Below are 24,575 nucleotides of genomic sequence, written 5' to 3' on the forward strand. Positions count from 1 at the left end.
CCCCCATGTAGCAATCCCTCTCCTGTAGCACGGGGCAGCAGGTTGACAGATGGCTGTCCCAGGGGACCTCGGATGGAGCCTCACAGGCCCTGCCTTCCTTCTGTCTCCACCATTGAACAGACCCCCTCTGGGCAGGGCTCTCTAGACACTCTTCCACACTAACCCTCTACCAGAGTGAGTGCTGGATTAGACAAACACACTTGTTGTGTGGAGGGCCAGTCAACCTCTCTGAGCCTCAGCATCCTCATTACCAGTTCTCCCCAGCAGGGCTCTTCCTGCCCTGGTTTTGTCCCATTTCCCCCAAACTCTGTCACACCACGACCTCCAGAGAGCTCTTGGGGTTTGCAAAGAGGTGCTCCGTTAGTCTCATGGGTACCTCTGGGGCCCTTTGAGGCCCATGCACTTTCACACGCCATGCTGTTTCCTGCCCCGAGCTGTGCTTTCCCATTTTCCTCCACTGCACAGAGTCCTGCCTCCACTGGAGAATTCCTACTCATCCCTCAAGGCCCAGCTCAAATGGCCCTCCTGGGAGCCTCCCCAAGGAAAAGCAGCATTCCCCCCAGCCTGTTTGCCACAGAGCTGGGTCCCCATCCTTCCAGAAGGATGCTCGGCCGGTGGCCGAGCTCCAAGAGACATGTGGGGCAGGCAGAGAGGCAGCTCTGGAATCACACCCACCTGGGATCAAATGCAGGCTTTCCCACATGCCGCTAGTGACCCTGGGGCTCATCTGTGGCAGGCCTCCTTGCCTCGCTGACATGTGTGGTGTATGTGTGTGTGTGTGTGTGTGTGTGTCGGGGGTGGGGTTCTGCTGAAAAGGTGCTATGTGCACCAAGTGAAGCTTACAAATTGTACGGAAGGAGACAGGACAGAGCGGACTTTCCTCTCTCCCCAGCTCCTCCTCCAGGGAGCACCATGGGCACCAGTGTCTGCGTGACCTTCTGGAATCAGTCTTTCCTGGAGGAGCACGTGCATAAGGCCCCTGCCCTTCTTATTTTTAAAGCCCTCTATGGGTTGCACAGCATACCTCTGCAGGGGCATCTGGTCCCTGGCCCCCTGAGGCCCATCATAGCCTTCGTCCCCGCATCCCAGGAAAGCCCTACCCCATACACGTGAGACCCAAGCACCGTCCCCATGGCCCTTCCCTTAATAACCTGTAGTGTCTCCCACGCAATTCCCTGGAGAACTTTCTAGAATGCAAGCCTGCTTGAGCCCCTCTGGGCAGCCTCACTCCTTCCTGAAGGATAATGTCCAGACCTCCTGGTCTGATGCCCCCCTGCCCCCATGCTGGGCACTGACCACATATCCTGGGTCGGCCCTTTCCAGGGCTGGTCCATTGCTGAGTCCCCAAGCCTGGTTCCAGGATGTCTGCTGGGTTGACGCAAACCACAGAGAATTCCAGATGGCTGGCTTTTCTAGACGTGTGTGTTGCAGAAGGGAGCCTCGGATGTTCCCTTGGCCTGGACCCCACAGGGGGACTCTCCTGTTGCTGGCTGTCCCTGAAAGTGTCCCTATGGCCAGACCTCACTGCCTCTTCTTGAGAGTGACCTTGGGCCTCCCATCTCCTGGGAGGGATTCTGCCCCCTTTCAACTCCGATGTTATTCCTGGGGGTCCCCAAGGCCTCTTTCTGGTGTGTGAGAAAGCCCGGAAGTGGCAAAAACCCAATTCTCCTTCCTACTGCCTTGCATCTATCTGGGATCGCAGAGCTCTTGGTTCCAAGGACTCAGAGTTTTCAGTAGTCCATGAATTTTGTAGTTGCTGAGAAATCAAAGCAGAGGGCGTGGGCTGAGCTGTGCTCTTGGAAATGCCCACCGTGCAGCTCAAGGGAAGCCGTTCCGGTTCCCCGGGAACCCGGGACTGGAGCCATGGTGGTCGGATCGGTGGTGAGCAGGTTCCTGGGGCGAACACAGAAGCCCCACGTGTGTGGACGTGTAGGTGCCAGGTGGGCCCTGCGCACGGAGCTGACCAAGCTCCTGGTCTGTGCAGGTGGCTCTGGCTCATCTCTGGTGACATCCAGGCAGCAAAGCTGCACCCGGACCCCTGGGTTCTCTGTCTGGGGAAACAGCTGACCCTCAGAGAGGCTGCCGGGGGACCAGCGGCCGCTGGGAGTCGCTGAGGAGGGGCCTCGGTGGGGCAGAGGAAGGAAACAGCCTGGCTTTGGAGTGTGAGCTGATCCCTCTTGTCCCGGGGAAGGCTGGGCCCTGGGCTGTGAGGACAGGCTCTGCCTGTAGTATGTACTACGTACTGCCTTGCTCAAACTGGTATCCCAGAGAACACTGTCCTGCAGAACGTGTTAAGAGGCTTGCCTGGGGAAGGGGTTCGCCAGTCCAGGAAGTTTGAGAAACACCAGTCACATGCCGTGAAATAGGTTTCTTTCCTGCAAGACTTGTCTGAACTATCATTCTGCCCGTGGGTCTCCAGGGGGCAGTGTTCCCAGCCTCACTGGGAGGCTGTGTGGACCATCTATGAACCGGGCATTTCCATGGGCTGCAGGGAAGCCCACGCCTGGCTCTGGGTGCTCTTAGGGGAGGAGGAACACTGCAGGGATGGGTCAGGGGTCGGTCTGAAGGAAGCCAAGGACGAGCCTGGAGTGGAGGGCATGGTCAGGCGGGACTGTGGTGCGGCAGGGTCCAGGTTGTGCACAGCACAGGGCCATCCGGGGAGCCGAGCAGTCTAGGACTGCAGAGTCCCAGCCTGGGTGGAGGCACGCCCGTGGAGGCAGGGGTCTCATTCCGTCAGGGTGGCCCTCCCCTGCTGCAGACCCGGGCGTCTCCCACAAGAGGAGCGGGAAGGCAGGCACTGGGGGCAGCCCACGAGCGGAACCGCTCTCCGAGCCTCAGCTTCCACAGAACAGGTGACCCTGAGGGTCCGACGCCAGAGCGTGGTGCCCACAGGCACTCAGTTCCCGCCGGCTCCGTCTCCCGCCTGATCAAAGCCATGGAATTCACCAGAGGTTTTCAACACCTTCTGCCCTCCACGAAACCCCTCAGCTGTTTACAAGGCTCGGCTCTGCTTTAAGCCACTCTTGCCCCGTGCAGCTCAGCAGAGCGCCGGGACGCTTTCTGGATGCGTGAGGGGCAAACAGAAACCCCAGGCTGTGTGCTGGCTTGGCTCCCTTGCCTCCCTCAAGGACCTGAGAGTACCGGAGCCTCAGTTTCCTCATCTGTGAAATGGAGAACACGTCCTTCTCCTCACAGATGACAAGTTCAAGATGAGTCCCAGGTCCGTCTCCTCTCCCCAGACCCACCAAAGACATGAGACCCTGTAGGTGAGCTGACACAGGAGTGGGGTCTGCACTGGCCCTTGGACGGGCAATCCTGCGGGGTGACCTTGTGTGGTATCCCGACCCAGTGGCAGACGTGGGCTTCCGGCTGTGCCTTTGTGGGTCTGCTCCCTCCCACCACTGAATAGATTTCCTAAGCAGGGTTCCACAGAGCCATCTGCTGAGAAACATTAACAAGAGTGCCGAAGGTTTTGTAGTGAAGTAAATTTGGGACATGGAGTTTGCTGGCTCCGTGGCTGATGCTTCTGTGTGCCTTGGCCCCGGGGGGACCCCGAAGCAAAGGCCGCTGTTTACCCCAGTGTGGGGGGCGCTGGCTCTGCTCTGCTCCATTAGCTGTGCCTCAGGACCCCCGACGTGCCAGCGTTATCTGCCGAGCTGGACTAAAATCACTAACCCCGCGTGTTTAGACGCAGAGAGGAAGTAAAGGCTCAGACCAGCTGGGGTTGGGTGTCTGTCTCTCTTGCCGGTTGTAATTCCCGCGGACGGCTCCCGTCAGGGAACGGAGCCTCCAAATTGCGCCGGGCCGGGGCCCCTGGATGAGGGGCTTACTGGGATTATCAGCCCAGGGACCAGTAATTATGGCCCAGATGTTGACAATTCATCAAATTACAAGGCTGCTGGGGCCGGGGGTCCGCAGCCCGGGACACGCACATTCCTGTGTGAAGGCTCCCTCATTACAGCGAGTGGGCAGGCCCCTCGGGGCGGGTCAGCACCATGTGGTTCTGATTTCTCAGACCAGGCTCCTCACACACGGGAACCACAGCAAGACTGTCCGGGTGTCGCAACTTCCCAGACTCGCATTCTGCCCTGGGGAAAGAGAGGACCCTCACTCTTTGGCGTCCAGCCTGGCTGTAGCTGGCTCCTCCCTGGAGACTTCTTCCCGGGACCCAGAACATTCCGTAGACTGCGTCCCAAGCCGGTGAGCCACGAAGACTCCAGCTGGGCGGGGTTCTAAGAACCTGCTGAGGTTAGGGGCCTGCCCCAGCTGCCACCCCCTCCTCCAAATCTTGGTGTGTATGGTAAAGCGCTGGCCTGCACAGCCGGCGTTGGCTTGGTCCGTACAGCTGAAACACCACAAAGCCAAAGCCAAACTCACTGAATTAGTTGCAGCATTTAAACATGGTGATGTTTCACATCCCCATCCAGAGTTTGTACTTTTCTAGAAAAGCTGGAAGGTGGTGCGACTCTGGCGGAAGCGGCTGAGTCCAGAGCTCCCCGAAGGCCACAGGCTCCGCCCCGGCCCAGTGCTCCCCACGTGATCCACCGCCCCATCCAGGTCACCCACGGGCTCTGCAGAGGCATCTAGGTTTGTACCTCTTGGCTTAGAAGATCTCCTGGGTCAGGGCGCCTGGGTGGCTCCGTCGGTTAAGTGTCTGACTCGGGATTTCGGGTCAGGTCATGATCTCACGGTTTGTGAGTTTGAGCCCTGTGTGGGGTTCTGTACTGACAGCTCGGAGTCTGCTTGCGATTCTCTCTTACCCTCCCCCGCTCTCTAAATAAAGAAATAAACTTAAAAAAAAAAGAAAAGAAAATCTCCTGGGTCCCTTCAGCTCTATGTTTCTGTGAGGCCGGGAAACCAGCTGGCTTCTATTTTGGGGAGAAGGCAGGCTCAGTACATCCTGTGCGCCCTGGAAGCAATTACACATATGTCCATATTATACATCACGGCTGGGAGAGGTGGTGCTATGCCTTTGAACCGATCCCCAAATACCTGCTTAAATTACACATTTGCCAGTTACATGATTACCCTGTCAGGTATCAGGGAAAATTGTTCCTGGGCCGGGTGAAGGGAGACGGGAGGCCTGACTCCCACAGCATGTGGGACAATGGAAGACGGGCCAGTGAGGTGGGCTGGGTCCGTCCGAGTGGCCTCTGGCCTGGTGTCTCCGGCTCAGGCACGTGGGGCTGCTCTTGTGGAAGGAGCTGGAAGTAGCGAAAGGTGGGGATGCCCATTGTGGTGGCAGACCGTACCGGGGTGGGGATCTAGAGGGACTGAGCAGCTGACTAGACGGTGATGGTCTGAGTGTGGCTTGAACTACATGATGGAGATGGTCTGAGGGAGGCAGAAGGTGCAACAGAGAAACCAGGAGACAGAATGACAGGGACAGCTTACAGCAGACACTGAGGGATCCCTGGCGTCCAGGCCAGGCCCAGGCTACACCCCGCACGGCCCTCCTCCTCAGCCTAAGTCTGCCACCACCTGGGCTGGGGGGTGGTGCCTCTGAGGTTTCCAGACAACACAATTATCACCCAGTGGGAATGAATTGCCTGGGACCCTTAAGAATCCAGAGGTTTTGTGCAAAAGTTGGATTTTCAACTTCTCTTGAAATATTGGAAGCTGTGATAATGATCAGTGTGGAAGGGCTGAACGGGGGCCCTTTAAGTGGGGGCGTCCCCCCCTCCCCATTCAGTCCTGGCCTCACCATTCCCTGTGGCTTACCTGGCTGTCCCACATAAGGAAGGCATCAGTGAGTGCGTGAGCCTGCATCTCTAGCTCTGAACCAGTCCTCCAAACTGCGGTCCCCTCTCCAGTCCCCCACCTGCCCTGCCGAGGACTCGGAGCGAGCCGCCTAACCTCCCTAGAGCCCAGCCTGTTTCCTCCTCTGGAAAGGAGGTGTGTGGTGTAGATGGAATGGCCGCCCGCAGGTGCCAGTACCCTGCCCAGAGCTTGGGTACCAAAGGAAGGTGAGTTAAATGAATGACTGGAGTGCATTGGGCCAGTTCCTAGGGGCGAGAACTAAGGAAATGGGGTGGAACTAAAAGACAAACTCCCTTGCCTTATTATTTCCATTTCACAGGTGAGGAAACTGAAGCATAGGGGAGGCTGGCATGGTCATGAGCCTGAACCTCGGACCTGAAACCTGCATGCTTCCCACCTCACCATCCCCCTCTGGCATTAGCGGCACCTGGCAAGTACCCCCACGCTAGCCTCCCCAAGCTGTCCCCAAAGAGGCCCTATTGGTGGAACAGTCCCCTTGTGGGAAGACCAGCCTCTCCTTAGATGCCCTTTCTGAGAAGTGTGTGTGCCGCCCTTGCACACCTCCAGTGATGGGGGACTCACTGCTTCCTGGTAGCCCTGATGGGTTTGCCAAGTTTTTGTGAATGTCCCTTCCCAGGTTGGACGCTGTTGCTGATTCCCTCCACCTTGCGGGCCCTGGGGAGGCAGCCAGTTGGCTCAAAGACTCTGGGTGCTTCAGGGTCACCGGCCTCTTGAGCTTCTCTCCCTCCCCGCCCCTTCCCTCGCCAGCCTGGCTTGTTCTCTGTGTCCTCTCTCAGGCCATTCCTCTGCCACTCACTTTGTGTGAGCACCCCCTTGTCTTCTGACCTCGGCTTACATTTCCCACCCTCAGGGCAGTGCCTCTAACCCCCACCAGGCCAGGCCCGGGTTGCAAGAGGTTCCCAGCCCTGACCACGGTGCACAGTGGGGTTGGAATCCCCATGCACTTTGAGCCTCTCTCCCAGTCAGCCACAACTTCTAAGGAGGTAGGGACCCCCCTGGATGTTTGTCTCGCTATTCCATCCCAAGTGTCAAACACAGCCCTTTGTACATAGTGCGAATGCAACATACAGTTGTTGAAAGAACCAACCGTCAAGTGGATGCCTCTAGGAAGGAATGTCCAGTTTCCCACTGGCTTCAGTGCCAGAACCTGGGATCACACCAGAGGGCGCTCTTGACCTGCCGACGGCTGCCCTGGGTGCCTGAGACTCCTGTCCTCCGGCCACAGCCAGGGTGCTGTGCACTGGGGACACTGGCCCAGGAGGAGCTCCTTCGGCCCTAGGGGCTCCTCCTGCTGAGGCCAGGGACCATCACGGTGACAGGAACTGTCATTCAGTGAACCCAGCTTGTGTGCCCAGCACTACGGCTCTCGTGGGGTCATCTACCCAGCTGCCCCGATAGCCAAAGTCATCCCATTAGGGATGGGACCGAGGCCACATGGTCTACAGAGTCCCAAAGCCCAGCCTCTTTCCACTGCATGGGCAAGACTGGGTCCCGTCCCTGATTTCAGGAGGAGCTTGGCCGGAACACCTTTGTACCCAAGTAACTGCCTTCTCTCGAGTTTATTTCCTTGGAAGGCGGCAGTTTGGCTCGGTGACCTAGTACAGGTCTGCCAACAAGCTCTTCCATACAATGGAGGAGAAGTGTTTTGGTGCTTTGGGGATGCCAGGAAGAGGTGCAGCCAGCGATCAGCCTGGAGGGTGGCACTCTGCAAAGATGTCACCTGAGGCACTCCCCACAAGGAGTGCCTTCCCACCCCCCACCACACAGGGCTGTCCTGCTAAGTGCTTTCCCAGAGCTGAACTTGGGGAGGAGGCTGATTATCTGGCGCTGGGGGCTCTCAGCCACTTCAGGAAGATGCAAAAAGCTACAGAGGGTAAGCAAGGCATCTGGGAACCCCAGATGTGATGATCGAAAGGACTTGGGACACAGTGGGGGCCTGAGACCAGCGGCCTGTGTCAAGGAGCGCCTACCCTGGGCTGGTGCGGGACCCCGAGGAGGAAATCCCAGCAAGGTGGCCCTTTCCCTTGGGCCCAGCTGGGTCTCTCTGAGGTTCCAGTCTGGGGGCCATTATCGGGGGCTTGGGAAGGCCTCCTTTCATCCCACCGGGAATGTGGGGAGCTGGGGAGCACCGCTGCAGGGGGCAGATGAAAATGAGATGTAGGTTGTTGAAATCTAAAAACAGATGAATTTGGAATATTACAGATGAATCATTTAACTAATTACATTTTTACAATCAAAGCTGTTTTTGAACTTCGAGAGTGCAAGAAAGCATATGAATGTGTGGTGCTCTGTGGCCCCCCCCACCTTTTTTTGTTCACTTGATTAATTCCACACGGTCCAACAGAGGTTTTCATTTAAAAATTGGTCCCAGGCTGAGACCCTGTCTCATATGCTACATTTCAGCTCAGAGCTAGGCTTTCCCTGGGACCCAGGCTGTTGATGCATCCGTTGCTGATTCTGGGGACACAGGGCAGGTCCTGGCCTGCCCTCCCGATTCCTGAGCACTTTGTCTGATGGGTCCTGGGTGGTCCTGGGAGAGGTCGGGGCTCTGCCAAGTATGAAGGGCTCTGGTCCTGGTCTCTCATCTGTCACCTGGTCTCCAATTCCTGCCACCTCTCATTTCTGACACTTGCCCTCTTTCCCTCCATCTTCGCTGGGGGCAGTCTTGACTCAGGCTTCATCTGCGAATTATTGCCACCGCCTCCTACGTGGGCCCCCTTCCTCTAGTTTCTTCCCTGGAGCCAGGGAGGTCTGTCTAGGACACATCCCTGTCCACATCATTAGGGGCTTCTGCGGCCTCCGAACTCTGCTGCTGGGTGGGTGGGCGCCCTGCACTCAGCCTCAGGTCCCTGGAGTCACTCACTGGCCAGGGGACCGGGGACCACACTGCATACCCTGCCCCCTGCCTCTGGTGTTAATAGTGTCTACGTTTCAGTGGCTCACACTTTTGCCAATGTGGACAGGGGCTCAGAAGGCCCGAGAGACTGCCGGGGCAGGGGTGGGTCCTCCATCACCGTGGTCCCCCAGCTGTCCCCTCCTCCTTCCCCTCGCCATTTAACTGCTCCTTGACAGGACCCTGGCCGGGGCAACAGAACTGCACATTTTCATCAGGAGGGGATGCCTTCCTTCCTCGTTTCTAACAGTGGCTACGAGACGGACTTACGAGCAAGGAATAGGAAGGAAGGTGGGCTGGAGAAATGGACTTCTCTCTTTAAGTTAGACGTGGTTTTCCATTTTGTTTTTTAGGGAGGGCAGGAAAGCATCCTAGCAATCCGATCATGGGGGTGGGATGGGGAGTGAGCGCCAGGGCCGGGTAAAAGCAAGGAGTGAGGACGAGAAACAGAACAGCGACTCCAATTACCTGTCTCCCTGAGTGGTCAGAGAAGAAAGACCCTTCTGCCCACGTACAGACAGTCCTGAGCTCCCACCTGCTGTTGTGACCAGATAGGGTGGCTGGGGTGACAGAGGAGTCCCCAGCCTGGGTGCCAAGCCGGGCTTTGTCTTGCGGGTGGGCCTTGAGTCTCAGCTAAGTGCTGTTAGCCTCTGAGCTCAGCTTCCTCATCTGTGAGGCAGGGAGGAAACCATCGACCCCCCAGGGTGAGAGCAAGCGGTCAGTAAGTGCACTTGCTTCCCTGGCCTGTTGGAGGGGATTGGGTTGGGGTGGGATGGGAGCTGACCGCCCTTCCTTCCCCTCAGGAGTGGGGAGTCTCTGAGCCCTTGGCGAGGCAGCTTGCGGTTTCTATAAACACAAAGCCAAGTTTCCTTGGCCTCAAGCCTCGGTCAGCCTGTAATCCTACAAGATGCTACTCCGCACAGCTCCGAGGTCTCTCTGGCATCAGGGGCCACCGTTTCCCGCTCGTTTGCCCGCTTGTGGCCTTGCCAACATTGTCCCAACCTCATGACTGTGTGCACTTGATTTTTTTCCCTCCAGGAACACCTGCCCCGCAAGATCACTGCATCTTGTTCACCATTTAAGTCTCAGCTCAAACGTCATCTGCCCCAAGGGCCTTCTGATGATTTCATCCCAGCTTTATCCAGCCAGGTACCCGGTGGGCACTCTCCACACATCCCTGCCTGATTCTCTTCCTAGAACATTTCCTGCCTGTTGGTGTATCGGTTTCCTGGTTTATTGTTTCTCTCCCCTTGTCCCTCTTGTGCGGTGCTGGTTGGTCCAAGGACCCTGGAAAGCATCTGGCACAGTCTTTGACCGACGGTTTAGTGGGCATGTCCCCCTCCCTGGCCTTGCTGGAATTCATCCTCTCCATGCACCTCTGGCCTCACAACCTGGCGTTTTCCTCATGCATTCAAACACATGGCAACTTAAGCTCTGTAACATGTACCCAAAACACGTTTTTTGAGAAACGTTTAAAGTGCATGCTGTCACAAAAGNCTGTATCGGTTTCCTGGTTTACTGTTTCTCTCCCCTTGTCCCTCTTGTGTGGTGCTGGTTGGTTCAAGGACCCTGGAAAGCATCTGGCACAGTCTTTGACCGACGGTTTAGTGGGCATGTCCCCCTCCCTGGCCTTGCTGGAATTCATCCTCTCCATGCACCTCTGGCCTCACAACCTGGCGTTTTCCTCATGCATTCAAACACATGGCAACTTAAGCTCTGTAACATGTACCCAAAACACATTTTTTGAGAAACGTTTAAAGTGCATGCTGTCACAAAAGTTCAATGTTAAGAGTCAAAAAAGTCAAAACACTAAAGAGGAAGAGTTGATGTTGTAATTAGCAGATGATGAGAGTCTGATGTTCTTCTTGGCAAAAGTCAAGGTGTGGGCAAGAATGAGTCTTGCACGACAAACCTTTGCATCTTAGACAGAAGCCACGGTTTGGAGAGAGAAAAGGTTTTGTGATAAGAAATCTCTGGGAAGTCACAGCGACCCCTAATCGTTCCTTTCTCTCTATCTCTTGGCAAACTGGTTGAGTAGGTGCCCCTACCCCCACAGCTCTCCAAAGACTATGACTGGTCTGATTCATCTCTGTGCCATCCCAGTACCCAGCACAGGGCATGACACCTTCCAGAGTCAAGCCTATGTATGAGATGCCATAAGTCACTTTATCAACATAAATGCTGATTACTATCCCCAAATGCAAGGAGAGCAAAGTGCCTACGGCTCCTCTGCAGGTCCCCCCCTTGACTCACAATGTTCAGAGCTCAGAATTCCTCCTAGGCTGCTGATTCCATGATGTCCCTGGACCACCCCAGATCTGGAAGCTCTCAAAAGATGTTGATTTTCTCCTTAAACTATACCTGCAATTCTAAGATCTACCACTAGGTGGCAGTTAGGTTTACACAAACTTTATTAAAACCAGTTTAATCTCAAAGACTTGTACTGCTCATTAAAATATACCCTAAATTAAAACAAGATACACACATGCACATATTTTTTTTTCCAACTTATCATATTGGCATAGATTTAAAAGTATGATAATACCCACAGTTGGCCAGGGTTTGGGGAAATATGCAACATTCGTAAGCTGTTGGTCGGAATGTAAATTAGAAGACCCTCCAGGAGGCCAGTTTGGCAATACACATCAAAAGCCTTCAACATGTGCAAATCCTTTGGTCTTGCAATTCAAGTACTAGACATTTCTTCTAAGGAGATAATCATGGAAATACACCTACATTTCTTCCCAGGATGTGGACCACAGGGGTAAAAGATTCTCAAATAAACACTATAACTTGGAGACGACTTCAATAAATTATACAGATGATAAAATACTATGTAGCTCTTACCTTCTAGAATTCTTTTTTAATTTTTAAAAAATCCTTATTTATTTTTGAGAGAGAGAGAGAGAGAGACAGAGTGCGAATGGAGGTTGGGGGGCAGAGAGAGAGAGGGAGACACAGAATCCGAAGCAGGCTCCAGGCTCTGAGCTGTCAGCACAGAGCCTGATGTGGGGCTTGAACTCATGAACTGCAAGATCATGACCTGAGCTGAAGTTGAATGCTTAACTGACTGAGCCACTCTAGAAGAATTCTTAAGGATGTGGAAACATCTCATGCTATATTAAGTGGGGGAAAAATAGGCTCCCTCCAAAGAAGTGTGTCCAGTAATCCCATTTTTAGAATAACAAATGTAAAAAGAAACTCACACGGAACAAATACTGAAAGGACAAACATCAAAATATTGAGAAGACTAATCTGTGGGTGGTAGGATTTCGGATGATCTTTTTTTTCCTTTTTTGTGTTTTTCTCTATTTTGGGACGGTTTTATAATAAACATGCTTCTGTTGTCATCAGCAGGGAGCGATTAACGAACTCTCCCAGCAGCAAGGACAGGCTGGCCTCTGTGCAAGGGGGCTGTGCACAGTGACCCTGAGCCCTTCTCAGTCCACAACCTGCCCCACTGTCCTGTGCTTGCTTCCTATGCCCCAGTCTCCTGACCTCGGCTCTTAAGTCCACATATGGTCCTGGTTTCAGCTGGTCTCACTCAGGGGGAGGGGCCCGCCTGGATTAATCCAGAACACACAGCCGGCATGCTCTCTGCCATGACCCCCCAGTCTGATATTTTCCTTGCTCTTACTTCCCTTTAGGAAGAGACATGTTTTTAACACAAAGAAAAAAAAAATCCTCCCCTGAGGCTGGTCTCGAATTGTACTGAACTGCAGAAAAACACCTCTTCCTAAAACTGACCATTCTCAAAGCCACTTTCCTTTCCAAACGCTGCTGGCATATGTTGGTGGATTAGAATGATTTCCTAATCTGGCCTTTCCTTCTCTTGAGGCTTTCCTTGGTGAGGGAAGACAGTGACATGGTACCACAGTGCACGGATCCCGCATATATCACCCTGTTTTAATATTCCAACTCTGTACATGTCATCTCGTCAGATTCTGAGAGGCCAAGTACCTGTCTGAGGCTACAGAGTGAGCCATGGTCCTGACTTGGGTCTGAATGACTCCAAGCTCATGGATACTCAGGACACAAAGTGCCTCTTAGGTGGCCCGGGCCCCTCCAGCAGTGGCGGCACCCTCACCTCTGGGATGGTCACGTGGAGCCATCTGTAAGCACACCCCAGGCTGGGAGCCAGGCCCTCCTCATGCCAAGAGATCTGAATTTCAGCTCAAAACACAGGGGCCCTTTGAGGCTGCAGGTGGCCCTCCCACCCACCTCCTGCTTTCCCTCCTACAGAAGAAGCCAGGCGGGGTGTCACTCCTACCCCATGGCCTCATGGAAGGTACTGCCCGAGTGGTGCCACCAGAACAAGTCTCCTTGGGGGGCATCTGGATGGCTCAGTGGGTTAAGTGTCTGACTCTTGATTTCAGCTCAGGTCATGATCTCACAGTTCACGAGTTCGAGCCCGGCATTGGGCTCTGCACTGACATCGTGGAGCCTGCTTGGGATTCTCTCTCTCCCCCTCCCCTGCATTCTCTCTCTCTTGAACAATGGTGCATGGAGGAACACAGCTGGAATGAGCTGCTCCGGGTGCTAAAGGCATGAATACCTTGGGCAGGCAGGGCCAGGCCAGCTCGGGAAGATGCTCACACCTGAGTGGGAAGGGCAGTAGGCGTTCAAACCATGGCCAGGTGACCTCAGGACAAGGAGTGCCTGGCCCTGTGCACTCGGGGGTATGTTACCAGAGATTCTGACAGGGTCCCCTCACCCTTCGCCTGGTCTGACCAGACAGTGGGGCAGGATAGCTGGGCCCTAATCCGCTTTCTTCCTAGGAAGCTCGGAATTTTGCACACTGCAAGCACATCCATCCCCTGGCCTCCCCTCCCCCAATTCACAGAGTCCCATCTCTGGCTCCGGCTGGGCACCAAGTCCCCCACCTGCTAACCCTCAGGCTTATTTCCCCGACGGCCCTGTAACAGCCCCAGTCACCTGTCCACTATGCCCTTTGGTGTTTGGATGAGCCAGGCATGACCTCACTTCACCTGAACCTCACTGCCTTCTTCACAGGGAGAGAAATGGAGACTGAGACCAACGACTGGTAAAGATAAGAATCAAACCTTGGCTACCCTTGGACCTGGCGGCTGCTCTGGAACCCCTGTCCTTTACCCAGAAAAATGCATCAGCCAACATCTTCTCTTATGCCAGGGAGAAGGGAGTCAGGGCCACCCTGTGCTCAGAGAAGCCAGTAAGAGGGGAAGAGGGAAGAAACCCATTGGCCCAGCCACCACCCACTCTCCTTGAGACCCCAGCTGGGAGGCACTAGGAGCCCAGGCCTCCACCGCCTCCCGGGAAGGCTACTCCTGCAGGCCTGGGGGACCCCCGCCCCCCTTGCCTTCCATCACCAGCCTGTCCTGACTCGGGCCAGACCTGGTCATTACTGAGGCCTCTGAATCAACCAACGTTTTCCTCTGTGCACCTTCCTGACCTGAAGGCACAGAACAACTCTGTCACCCAACATGATGGTTCCCCCATGCTCTCCTTCCGCCAGGTCGCCCCCCTTCCCCACTCCCACACATCCGGACTTCTGGATACTGTGGCCACAGTCCTTAAGCTCTCTGATCATGCAGGACTGGCCGGCCAGCCGCACCGCCACATCGAAGTTTGCTTTTCACGCAGCACTCACCCAGCCTGGGCGGGGGCACGTTGATCCCAAGTATAACTTTTAGGTTTAATTCGAAAGATCTGAGAAGGCAACAACACCACAAAGACCAAACTGGAACCAAGCATTCTCTGGTCCCCGAGTGCTGACAGGACACGGTGGGCTGGGAGGGACAGCCCCCTGCTCACTGGGAAGAGGCTGGCAGCCAAGCCAGCCATGGGGGAGGGAGGGGCTGGGGGGAGGGGCGCTCCACAGGGAGGGCTGGACCCTGGGTGCAGGGCTGACGGTCTGGGCAAGAGCGCTGGCGGGACTTGGCTGGACTCAGAAGGCTGTTTCTCGAGCCTCTTTGCTTTGCCTGCAGGATGGCCGGCGCAGGGGACACTTCCCACCAGGCCAGCCCTTCGCAGATCTAATGCTAATCCCCTCCAAAGAGAGACCTCAGCCACTGAGAGCAGAAGAGGGGGAGAGGGGCAGGAGCATAGACAGAGTTAAATAAAGGCTCAGAGGAAGAAGATCAGCTTGAGAGAAAAGGGCACAAAGAGCAAAAAATAAACGGCAAATTACCGGGTAGCCATCTCGTCCTGATTGCCCCTGTGGTAATTAATACGTCATTAATAATCAGACTTTCAGCAGAAACCCATATGGCAACACTTATAACTCAATCAGGGCCTCCGATCCCCCCATGTTGTGCGGGGTTTGCAGCAAAGGCTGGTGGTTGGTAATGACTCCTGAGGTGGGGTGAGGGGGTGCGCGGGGCTCCATCGGGTCTGGGAGACGAGCACCCATTTCCTGCCTCTTGGAGCCAGGCCGGAGGGCCGAGCGGGGCACACACCCACGCGATTCAGGCGGGGCACGTGATGAGGACCACACGGGGATGTGGGATTCTGAAGGGCGGTGTCACAGCCACCACGGAAAATGTCCTTAAATCGGGGCTAGAGAGCAGAAACGGCTCTTCCTGCCTGTTGCCACCGGGAGAGAGCGGACTGGAGGGAGACAGCCTTGGAAGCCACAGATATGAGGGGTGGGGAGTGGCATTTATTGCTACTGGAGGCTTCTCTGCCCCTACCGGCTCAGAGCATTGACTGCCTGGCCAGGGTCCCACACATCGGCATCCATCTCAGGCTGCAGCTTGAGATTTCTGCATTTGTCGAATACATTTAATAGTTTAACAGCCAAGTCGAAAAAAAAAAAAAAGAATCTCTCCACTGCCCTCTGCGTTACGCACTTCAGCAAGTTCGCACAGGCTAGCCTTATTTCACAGCCAGGAATGACTCAACAGGGGGAAACTGCTCGTGGCCAATAAATCTACACATTTCTTGCTGGCTCGCTTTCTGGCTCCGAGTGCTGCTGCTACATGCACGGAGAAGCCCAGATTCCGAAGGGTGCCGATTGGGAAGTGAATCACGGTTAGTGGAAGTCAAAAATAAAACTGATCATCCGAAAGGAATTCCTTTAGGAGGTTCATTTTGGCTCGGTGTGCTCCTGGAATTGATTTGCCAGGATCCCTCAGGCTCTGAAAAACCGCCAAAATGAATCAAAGGCACGTGAGTCACGTGTCTCAGAGAAGGCCCGGGATTTCCGGGGCGCTGACCATCACCCCCCAGCTCTCCATGCTGCCCCCTGGCGGCCAGCCCGCTCTCGCGCACCCTCCTCAGACCCAACACCCTCTCGGGCCAGCGGGCTCGGGAGGACTCCGCTCCTGGATCCAGAGGGTCAAATGCATTGTGGCAAGTCAGGAAAACGGACCCCATTATTCCTGGCATCGCTGCCTGACTCCGGAGCCCTTTGTGCCAAAGCACGTGAGACAAAAGCATTTAAAGGGATTAAATGCCGCGGAGCATTCAGAAAACGGGCATGGTGCTTGCATTTCTGTGCGCCGAGCGGAGCCAGCGACTCGGCGAGGCGCTGCCAGGATCGTGCCAGCTCTCATGGACGGCGAACGGTCACAAAATGCTTCACAGGGCAAGTCAAGCCCGTAGAATTCTGAGCTTGCATTTGTCTACAGATTACAAAAAAATATGGCCCCTGTCCAGCGCTAAATTGTGGGTGTTTTTAAAGGACGCAACACACCTAACTAAAAAACAGTATTTTCATGAGATAGCTACGGAAGAGAACGAAACAGAACGAAAAGTCTTATCTTTCAGGAGCAGAGAGCATGATCCGGGACACTTACAGGAGGACCTGCAAAACAAGCGGAGAAGCCACGGTCAGCATCAAAGCGAGAGAGCGTCCCCTTGGCCAGGCTGGCCCCTCNTGAAGAACCAATTTTGGTGCTCACTGGGGGTCAGTCCATTTCTATTATCGAAGGGGAGAGGGACTTGGGGGTGTGTGGGAGAAACACGTGGGGCAGAGGGAGGAGAGTGATCCGAAGGGTTACAGGTATGTGTGTGGCCGAGTGGACACACAGGGGGTGCCCATGGCTCAGCCCTGGGGTCAGGGGCGCCGGGTCTGGGTGTGCGTGGGGAAGCCGAAGGGGCTGGGTTAGGAGGCTCGGGAGAGGCTGAGTGCAGCATGCTGTGTGATCAGTCTCACGGCAGATGAGGGCTCCCGGAGAACGTTGGTGAAACCCACAGGGGTCTTCCCTTCATGGCATGCAGACTGCACTGCATTTGACCTTTGCCAGAGGCGTGATAAACATCCCCACGTGACAGATAACAGCTTAGAGGCTCAGGGAGAAAGAAGTGACTTGTCCAAGGCCACACAGTCGGTTAGGGGTGGAACTCATCCCGGAAGGAGCTCTCCCAACTCCTGAACCCTCTGCACTTTCCACTAAAGCCATGCCGTGGCCATTCCAGCAACGACTCTGCCTCTTACAGACCTGGACCTCGGCACAGGGAGGTGACACTCGGCTGTCGGTGGGCCCACACGTGTTTATGGATCACCACCCAGGAGCCGGGTCCCTCTGGGGGCAAGTGGTGGGATGCACTGGTAACCACAAGAGGCTGGATCTCTGACTCACAGAATTGTCCTTGGAAGGATAGATGCTTAAGAAAACAATTATGCAGGGAGAAGCCCAGGAAGCTTCCAGCATGTAGGAGGTACCCCAGCCAGGCTGGGCTGACTCAGGGTTGGAAGCTAGGCTTCCTCCTCAAGGTGAGAGATGATTATCTCAGAGAGGAAGGGGGAGGAGCTGTGTGGCAGAGATGGGAAGGAGAGGGTGGGGCAGAGCTCAAGGCCTTGTTCATGGCCCGGGATTTGAATGGCAGAGGAAGTCAGGGTGCACTGATGGGTCCTTCAGGGAGCAGTGGTGGGAGGGGGCAAGAGTGGGTGCGGGGGGTGGGGAGGATGCATGATGGTTGTCCCCACATAGGTGATGGTGGCCGTGCCCCTGAGGGTATGTCAGAGGAGCTGACCCGCCCCACTTTCCGGGGAACCCCGCACCCACCACTTCCCCTCTCCCTGCAGCATCAGACCCACTTTCTCCAGCAGCTGCTTCCCAGCAGCTCCGGACCGGCTCCAATTCCTGAGCTCACATGCCCTGCTCCGCTCTGGCCCCGGGTCTCCTCCCCATCACCGCTGGGAAGAGGGGTCTCCTGTCCCCGCCTCTCCTTCCCCACTTTCCTTCCACACACCTTGGGACCCTCTGATACGGATTCCATCCCTCTCACCACCAAAACGGCTCTCACAGGATCCCCAACCACCTGCTACCGAGGATTGCTCCTCTTCGGTCCACGCTGCTGAGCCGCCCTCCTTCTGGAAGCACTCTCTCCCTTTGGCTTCCCAAAGGTCATGTCCCTCCCACTTCCCTGGCTGTTCAGCTGGTTCGGTCTCTCCCGGTCTCCCACAGAGGCTCCGCAGAGCTCGCGGCAAGGCTTTCTTCTCTTCAGTTCTCTGCTCAGCTCATCGGTCCCCTCTCCTGTCTCCCCCGGGGATCTCATCCCACTCATGACTACACGAGACAGAAGTGACGGAAGTGTCCCACGAAGGCAACAGCTGTGCCTGAGAAGCCCAGACTCCCTTTTCGAGCTGTCTGCTTGCCGTTTCCCCTTGAACAGTCCTCATAACTCCTCAAGCCAAGGCACACAGACACGTTCATGATCTGCCCACAAAAGCGCTCCCCTGCTGGTTCCTGGTCTCTGTGGATGACATTTCCTCCTGCCTAGTTCGGGACCCAGGCAACGAGGAGTCCGTCTCGACACACTCTCCCTGGGCAGTGGGACACAGCAGTGACAATGACAAACATCCCTGCCCTAGGAGTTGTTTACCTTCTAGCCAGGGAGGTAGCTGAGATACAACACACAAGCTCGTCACCTACAAGGTGGGAAGTGCTAAGGAAGGAGAGAGGCTGGGGGGTGGGGGGCAGGGGAATGGGGTTAGTGCTGGGGTGCAGGCTGGTGTGTTCAGTAGGGTGGTTGGGGTGGACATCGTCCTGAGGAGACATTTAACAGAGGCTTCCTGTGGATTCCTGGGAAAATGTGTACCCACCAGAGGGAACACCCAATGCAGGAGGGCGCCTGGTGTATGTACGTGGGTATGTTTTCTAATATTATTGAGAGAGAGAGAGAGAGAGAGAGCTGCGGAGGAGCTGGAGAGAGAGAAGGGAACAGAGGATCTGAAGTGGGCTCTGAGCGGAGAGCACAGAGCCCGACGTGGGACTTGAACTCTGAACTGCGAGATCATGACCTGAGCTGAAGTTGGACGCTTAACTGACTGAGCCACCGAGGCGCCCCATCGCCTCCTGTGTTTAAGGAACAGCAAGGAGGCCAAAGGGGCCACAGCAGAGTGGGAGGTGGCTTTAGGGAGGTGGTGGGTGGGAGCAGATTGGGTAGGGTCTTGGCCATTTCTAGGACTTTCTGACAGGGGAGCCCCTTCAGGGCTTAGTGCAGACACAGAATGAGCCTCCGCTTGTGATCCTGGTGTGAAAAGGATCACACTGTGTTGGGTGGCGAGGGGAGGGTCCTGCAGTGATGCCAGGGAGGGGTGATGGCAGCTCCCAGCTGGTGGTGGCCGTGGAGGGGGTGGAAGTGGCTGGATTCTGGATGGATCTTGAAGGCAGAGCCAAGAGGATTTCTCCAGACTCTGGAGGGAGGAGTCAAGCAAGATGCCCCTTGAGCAAATCACAGAAGTGGGGAGACTGTGGTCCAGCAGGTTTGGTTGGAAGGATTGGGAGCTCAGCCTTGTGCACACGGCACCTGGGGGAGGGGGAGGTGTCCCAACAGTTCGAGGTTGGGAAGAAGAGAAGGAAGTTGTAGAAGCTGAGTGGAGAGAGTGCATCGTGGAGGAGGGGCTGTGTGTGTGCCAGTCACTGCGGACAGATGAGTGAGATGAAGACCAAGTCATGCCCGCCAGCCTCGACACGCAAGGGGCCCCAGGCAGGGGGAGCGATGGCTGTGCACATCTGGCTAGAGATGGTTTCTGGGAGAAGGGAGGGGAGGAATGGGCACAGCGAGAGCTTTTAGGCAGCTCAGGGGCAAAGGGGAACGAAGACACAGAGCAGGTGCTTTGGAGACATGGGGTCCAGAGAGGGCCGTTTCTTCAAGGTGAGAGACACTGAGCAGTATGTCTGCATTAACAGGAGTCATTGGCAGAGAGGGGATGATCCAACATGGTGGAGAATGGGGGATTCTGGGAGTGAGAGGGACGGGGCCTGGGAACAAGAGACTGAACCGCTGCATTTCCATCCATGAGACCTGGCAGGGAGGCCCAGCATGGTGTGGTTGGGTGTGTGGGGGAGGTGGAATTTTCCACAGTTGTCTCTGACTGTTCCCGCTGCCAGTGGAGTAGGAAACGAGGCCATCAGCTATGAGTGACACTGGTGGAGGAGATGTGGGGGCCACACAGCCATGCAGCGCTAGTCTGGCATTTAAAGGGCAAATCGGCCAGCGTGGGGGTGGGTGGGGGTGCGTGTGTTTCCCTCCAGCCACTGGTTGCCGCGCGGAGGCTGGAGCGCGCATGTGGGGTTCGAGCCAAGTGGGGTGAGGCAGTGGGATCTGTGGGTTGGAAGATGGCTGAGATGGAAAGAATGTGGGGTCAGGGAATGAGGGAGTGGGCTGCGGTGAGTTGTGTGAATTCGGGCATCACGGGCGCCACATTTACCGGTGATGCTGAGGCATTGGTCAAGACAATGGGAAGGAGGGGCGAGGTTGGCGGAGGCCTGGGTGTGTGAGGGACTTCCATGCGTGCATCAGGATCCCCAGGAATTTACCCGAATGTAGTGTTGGAGGGAGGGCTGCTGACGCAGGAGCCGAAACCCGCGAACAATGAGGGGGATGTGCCAGGGTCAGGGATGGCCTCACGTGTGCGGATGTAGCGCTGCTTCAGTCTCCACTCTGGGGCCAGGGTGGTGTTTTCAAGATGCAGATCTGATCATGGCACTCCCATCCCCCAGTCCTCATTTTCCCACTGTTCGTAGGACAAAGGTCCCCATCCCATACTACTTCTACGCTACTCTCTGTCCCCTCGACCCTGTGGGAAGAGAGGGAGCGTTTAACCAGAGGGGTGCTAGGCAGGCTGGTGGTTATTGGGACAAAGTGAAGTTGGATTTGTGCCTCAGCATGAGTCAGGATAAATTCCAGAAGGATCAAAGACTTACATGTTAAAAAAAATCATAAAAATCCTAGAGGAAAACAGACCCACAAATACTGAGAACAAACTGGTGGTTGCCAGAAGTGAGAGGGGGATGGGAAAAATGGGTGAAGGGGTATGGGAGATGCAGGCTTCCAGTTACAGCATGACTAAGGCACAGGGATGAAAAGCACAGCATAGGGAATCAAATCAATGATACGGTACTAGTGCCGAGGGTAGCTACATTCGTCATGAGGGCAGTATAACGTATATACTGAAGTTGAATCACTGTGTTGTACTCCTGAAACTCATGTACACTGTGTGGCGATGATACCTCAATTAAAACAAGATCCTAGGGGCGCCTGGGTGTCTCAGTCGGTTAAGCGTCCGACTTCGGCTCAGGTCATGATCTCATGGTTCGTGGGCTCGAGCCCCACGTCGGGCTCTGTGCTGACAGCTCAGACTCTGGAGCCTGCTTCAGATTCTGTGTCTCCCTCTCTCTCTGCCTCTTCCCTGCTCCTGCTGTCTCTCTCAAAAATAAATAAAGATTAAAAAACATTTTTTTTAAATCCTAGAGGAAAATTCCTTTCTAACCGTGGAGAGGGAAGGTTTTTCCAACTACAGATCATAACCCAGAAACCATAAAATAAAAGTCTGAGTCAACCATATAAAAGCAAAAAATGTCTAACAAGGCAGAAAGCACTGGAAGCAAAGCCAAAAGCCATGGGGGAAAACTATTTCTCACTCATGTCACGAAGGCTGATACACCTTGACACAAAAATGCTCCTACGAATCAGCTCTAAAAACATCAACAACCTAATAGAAAAATGGTCAAATGATATGAGGGGAGAGTTCACAGAAAACACAAATAACCTCTAAATATACGAAACAAAAGCGTATCTTCATAAGTAAAGATGTTTAAAACTATGATCGCAGCAGAGACTTACGTGGCAACGCTAATGAAGACTCAAACTGTGGGGATGCCTGGGTGGCTCAGTCGGTTGAGCATCAACTCTTGATTTCGGTTCAGGTTATAACTCTGGGGTCGTAGAATTGAGCCCCGCATTGAGCTCTGTGCTGAAAATGGAGCCTGTTTAAGATTCTCTCTCTCTCTCTCTCTCCCTCCCCACACCCACTTGTGCATGCACTATTTCTCTTTAAAACAAAAAATAAATAAAATGTATGTGCCAATTGCTGCAATGATCCTTCTAGAAATCTATTCTGTAGATATATTCATATATATGTAAAAGGACAGTTATATAAAAATATTCATAGCAGAACTATTTGCGATGGCCAATAATTAGAAACAGCAAAATGGAACCGCGTAAAGAAAGGATGGTACATGGCAACTTTAAATGGAACATTAAGCAGTTGTGAAAAAGACTAACGTGATCCTATATCCTCTAATGGGGAATGATCTCCAGGGCATATTGTTACATTTTAATTTTTATTTAAAATTCTTAATTTAATTAATTTATTTAAAAATATTAAAAAAATTTTAATGCCTTATTTATTTCTGAGAGAGAGAGACAGCATGAGCAGGGGANTGGAGGAGGGGCAGAGAGAGGGGAAGACATGAATCTGAAGCAGGCTCCAGGCTTGAGCTGTCAGCACAGAACCTGACATGGTTCTTGAACTCATGAACCTTGAGATCATGACCTGAGCTGAAGTCAGACGCTTAATCAACTTAACTCATTGAGCCACTCAGGCACCCCCCTCCTTTTATTTTATTTTATTTTATTTTATTTTATTTTATTTTATTTTATTTTATTTTATAGATAGTGGGATATAGTGGGGGAGAGAAATAGAGAGACAGANTTTAGAGAGAAAGGGCACACGTGAGCAGGGGAGAGGGGCACAGGGAGAAAGAGTCTTAAGCAGGCTCCACACTCAGCATGGAGCCCAACAAGGGGCTCAATCCCACAATCCTGGGATCATGACCTGAGCCGAAATCAAGAGTTGGACATTCAACTGACTGAGCCACCTGGGCGCCATGGTGTTAAATCTTTAAAAAGGTATGGAACATTATATACCATGCAGCCATTTGTGCGAAGAAGAAAACCTGGTAAGCTTTTGTTTGTATAAACATGGTACATCTCTGGGTGTGGACCCAGAAAGTGGGGCCTGCTTGGGATTCTTTCTCCCTCTCTCTCTGCCCCTCCTCTGCTTGTGCTCTCTCCCTCTCTCTCAAAATAAATAAACATTACCAAAAAAAAAAGAGACAAAAATTCCCCCCGACAATTCTCCTGTGTGGCCAGCACCCCATCAATGCCTGTGCCCTTGGCCTCAGGATATTCATGTCCACCACGTCCCCAGAGCGTGGCTTCATCAGCCTTCCATGACCATGAAACCAGAAGAAAGTGGTCATCAGGTTGCCTCTGAGTAGGGGAACTCAATGGGGGGAGAAAAAAGTGTCAGGGAAAGACTAACTTTCATATCGCTGGATACATGTGTGTGGCTTACCAAGTCAGCAAAGGCAATAAACTTGAACTGAAAAGTGGCCCGAGTAAGGTCTGTGTTTTTAAAAAAACTTTTTTTACGTTTAGTTATTTTTGAGACACAGAGCACAAGTGGGGGAGGGGCAGAGAGAGAGAGAGAGAGAGAGAGAGAGAGAATACAAAACAGGCTCTAGGCTCTGAGCTGTCAGCCAGCACAGCTCGAACTCATGGACTGTGAGATCATGACCCGAGCCAAAGTTGGAGGCTTAACTGACTGAGCCACCCAGGCGCCTCAGGTCTGTGTATGTGTGTGTGTGTGTTTAAAAAAAATTTTTTTTTAATGTTTTATTTATTTCTGAGAGAGAGAGACAGCATGAAAAGGGGAGGATCAGAGAGAGAGGGAGATACAGAATCTGAAGCAGGTTCTAGGCTCTGAGCTGTCAGCACAGAGCCTGATGTGGGGCTTGAACCCACAAACCGTGAGATCATGACCTGAGCCGAAGCCAGACACTTAACTGACTGAGCCACCTATGCACCCCAAACTTAGTGGTAAACTAAGTAAGCCCCTAAAAATTTTTTTAAAGAGATGATTTTTGATTCTTGTTTTTTCACACTTTCAGATTTCACATGTGAGATCTGAGCTGAAGTTAGACGCTTAACCCACTGAGCCACCCAGGCGCCCCCCCTTTTTTTTTTTAAAAAGAAAGCTACTTTATTTGTTTTTAAATGTTTATTTACTTTTGAGAGAGAGAGCTCGTGTGCACACATACACACAGAGGAGGGACGGGGGTGGGGGTGGGGGAGACACAGAATCTGAAGCAGGCTCCAGACTCTGAGCTGTCAGCACAGAGCCCAACATGGGGCTCGAACTCATGAACTGTGAGATCATGACCTGACCTGATGTCAGAAGCTTAACCAACCGAGCCACCCAGGCGCCCCAGTCTGTGTTTTTTGTCTGGTCCTCCAGCTCTGGCTGCCTTCTCTCACACTCACCTCTAAGCTCCCCCCAAGAAAGCACACACGGATTATCATTCAGAGAGCCCGCAGGTTCTGAGTATGCACCCCGGGGTCTGGCTGGAGGTACGGCTCAGGAGGAGGCACTGTTAGCGTAAAGGTCACTCACTCACCGATCCTCGTGAGCGTGCTGTTTTCTCCAAGCATCTCGCTTAAGCCCCGCTGCCTCCTCCCTAGGCACATGTTGCCACAAGAAAACAGGCTCAGAAGGGTGCCTGATGGTCTGGGCAGAAGCCAGGCTGTCTGACACTGAGCCTAACAGAGGGGCAGAGAGAAACTGCCCTGGCAGACAGAGCTCTGATGTTGACTGAGCTTTCCCTGGGGTTCCCGGGAGGGTACA

At 54.0% G+C, this 24,575-nt stretch overlaps 1 protein-coding gene across 1 annotated transcript in view; it reads right to left on the minus strand.

The window, feature by feature from the left end:
- COL23A1 (collagen type XXIII alpha 1 chain) overlaps positions 1 to 24,575 on the minus strand; it is a 311,043-nt gene that overhangs the window by 26,735 nt on the left and 259,733 nt on the right. Inside the window, exons 3-4 of the mRNA XM_077746329.1 lie at positions 16,453 to 16,460; positions 14,844 to 14,870 (exon numbers count right to left, since the gene is read on the minus strand). Coding sequence (XP_077602455.1) covers positions 14,844 to 14,870; positions 16,453 to 16,460 — 35 coding nt within the window. The remainder of the gene's footprint in view (positions 1 to 14,843; positions 14,871 to 16,452; positions 16,461 to 24,575) is intronic.

The sequence above is a fragment of the Crocuta crocuta genome, unplaced genomic scaffold (assembly GCF_008692635.1).
Source record: "Crocuta crocuta isolate KB4526 unplaced genomic scaffold, BGI_CrCroc_1.0 scaffold218, whole genome shotgun sequence".
NCBI classification, from domain to species: domain Eukaryota; kingdom Metazoa; phylum Chordata; class Mammalia; order Carnivora; family Hyaenidae; genus Crocuta; species Crocuta crocuta.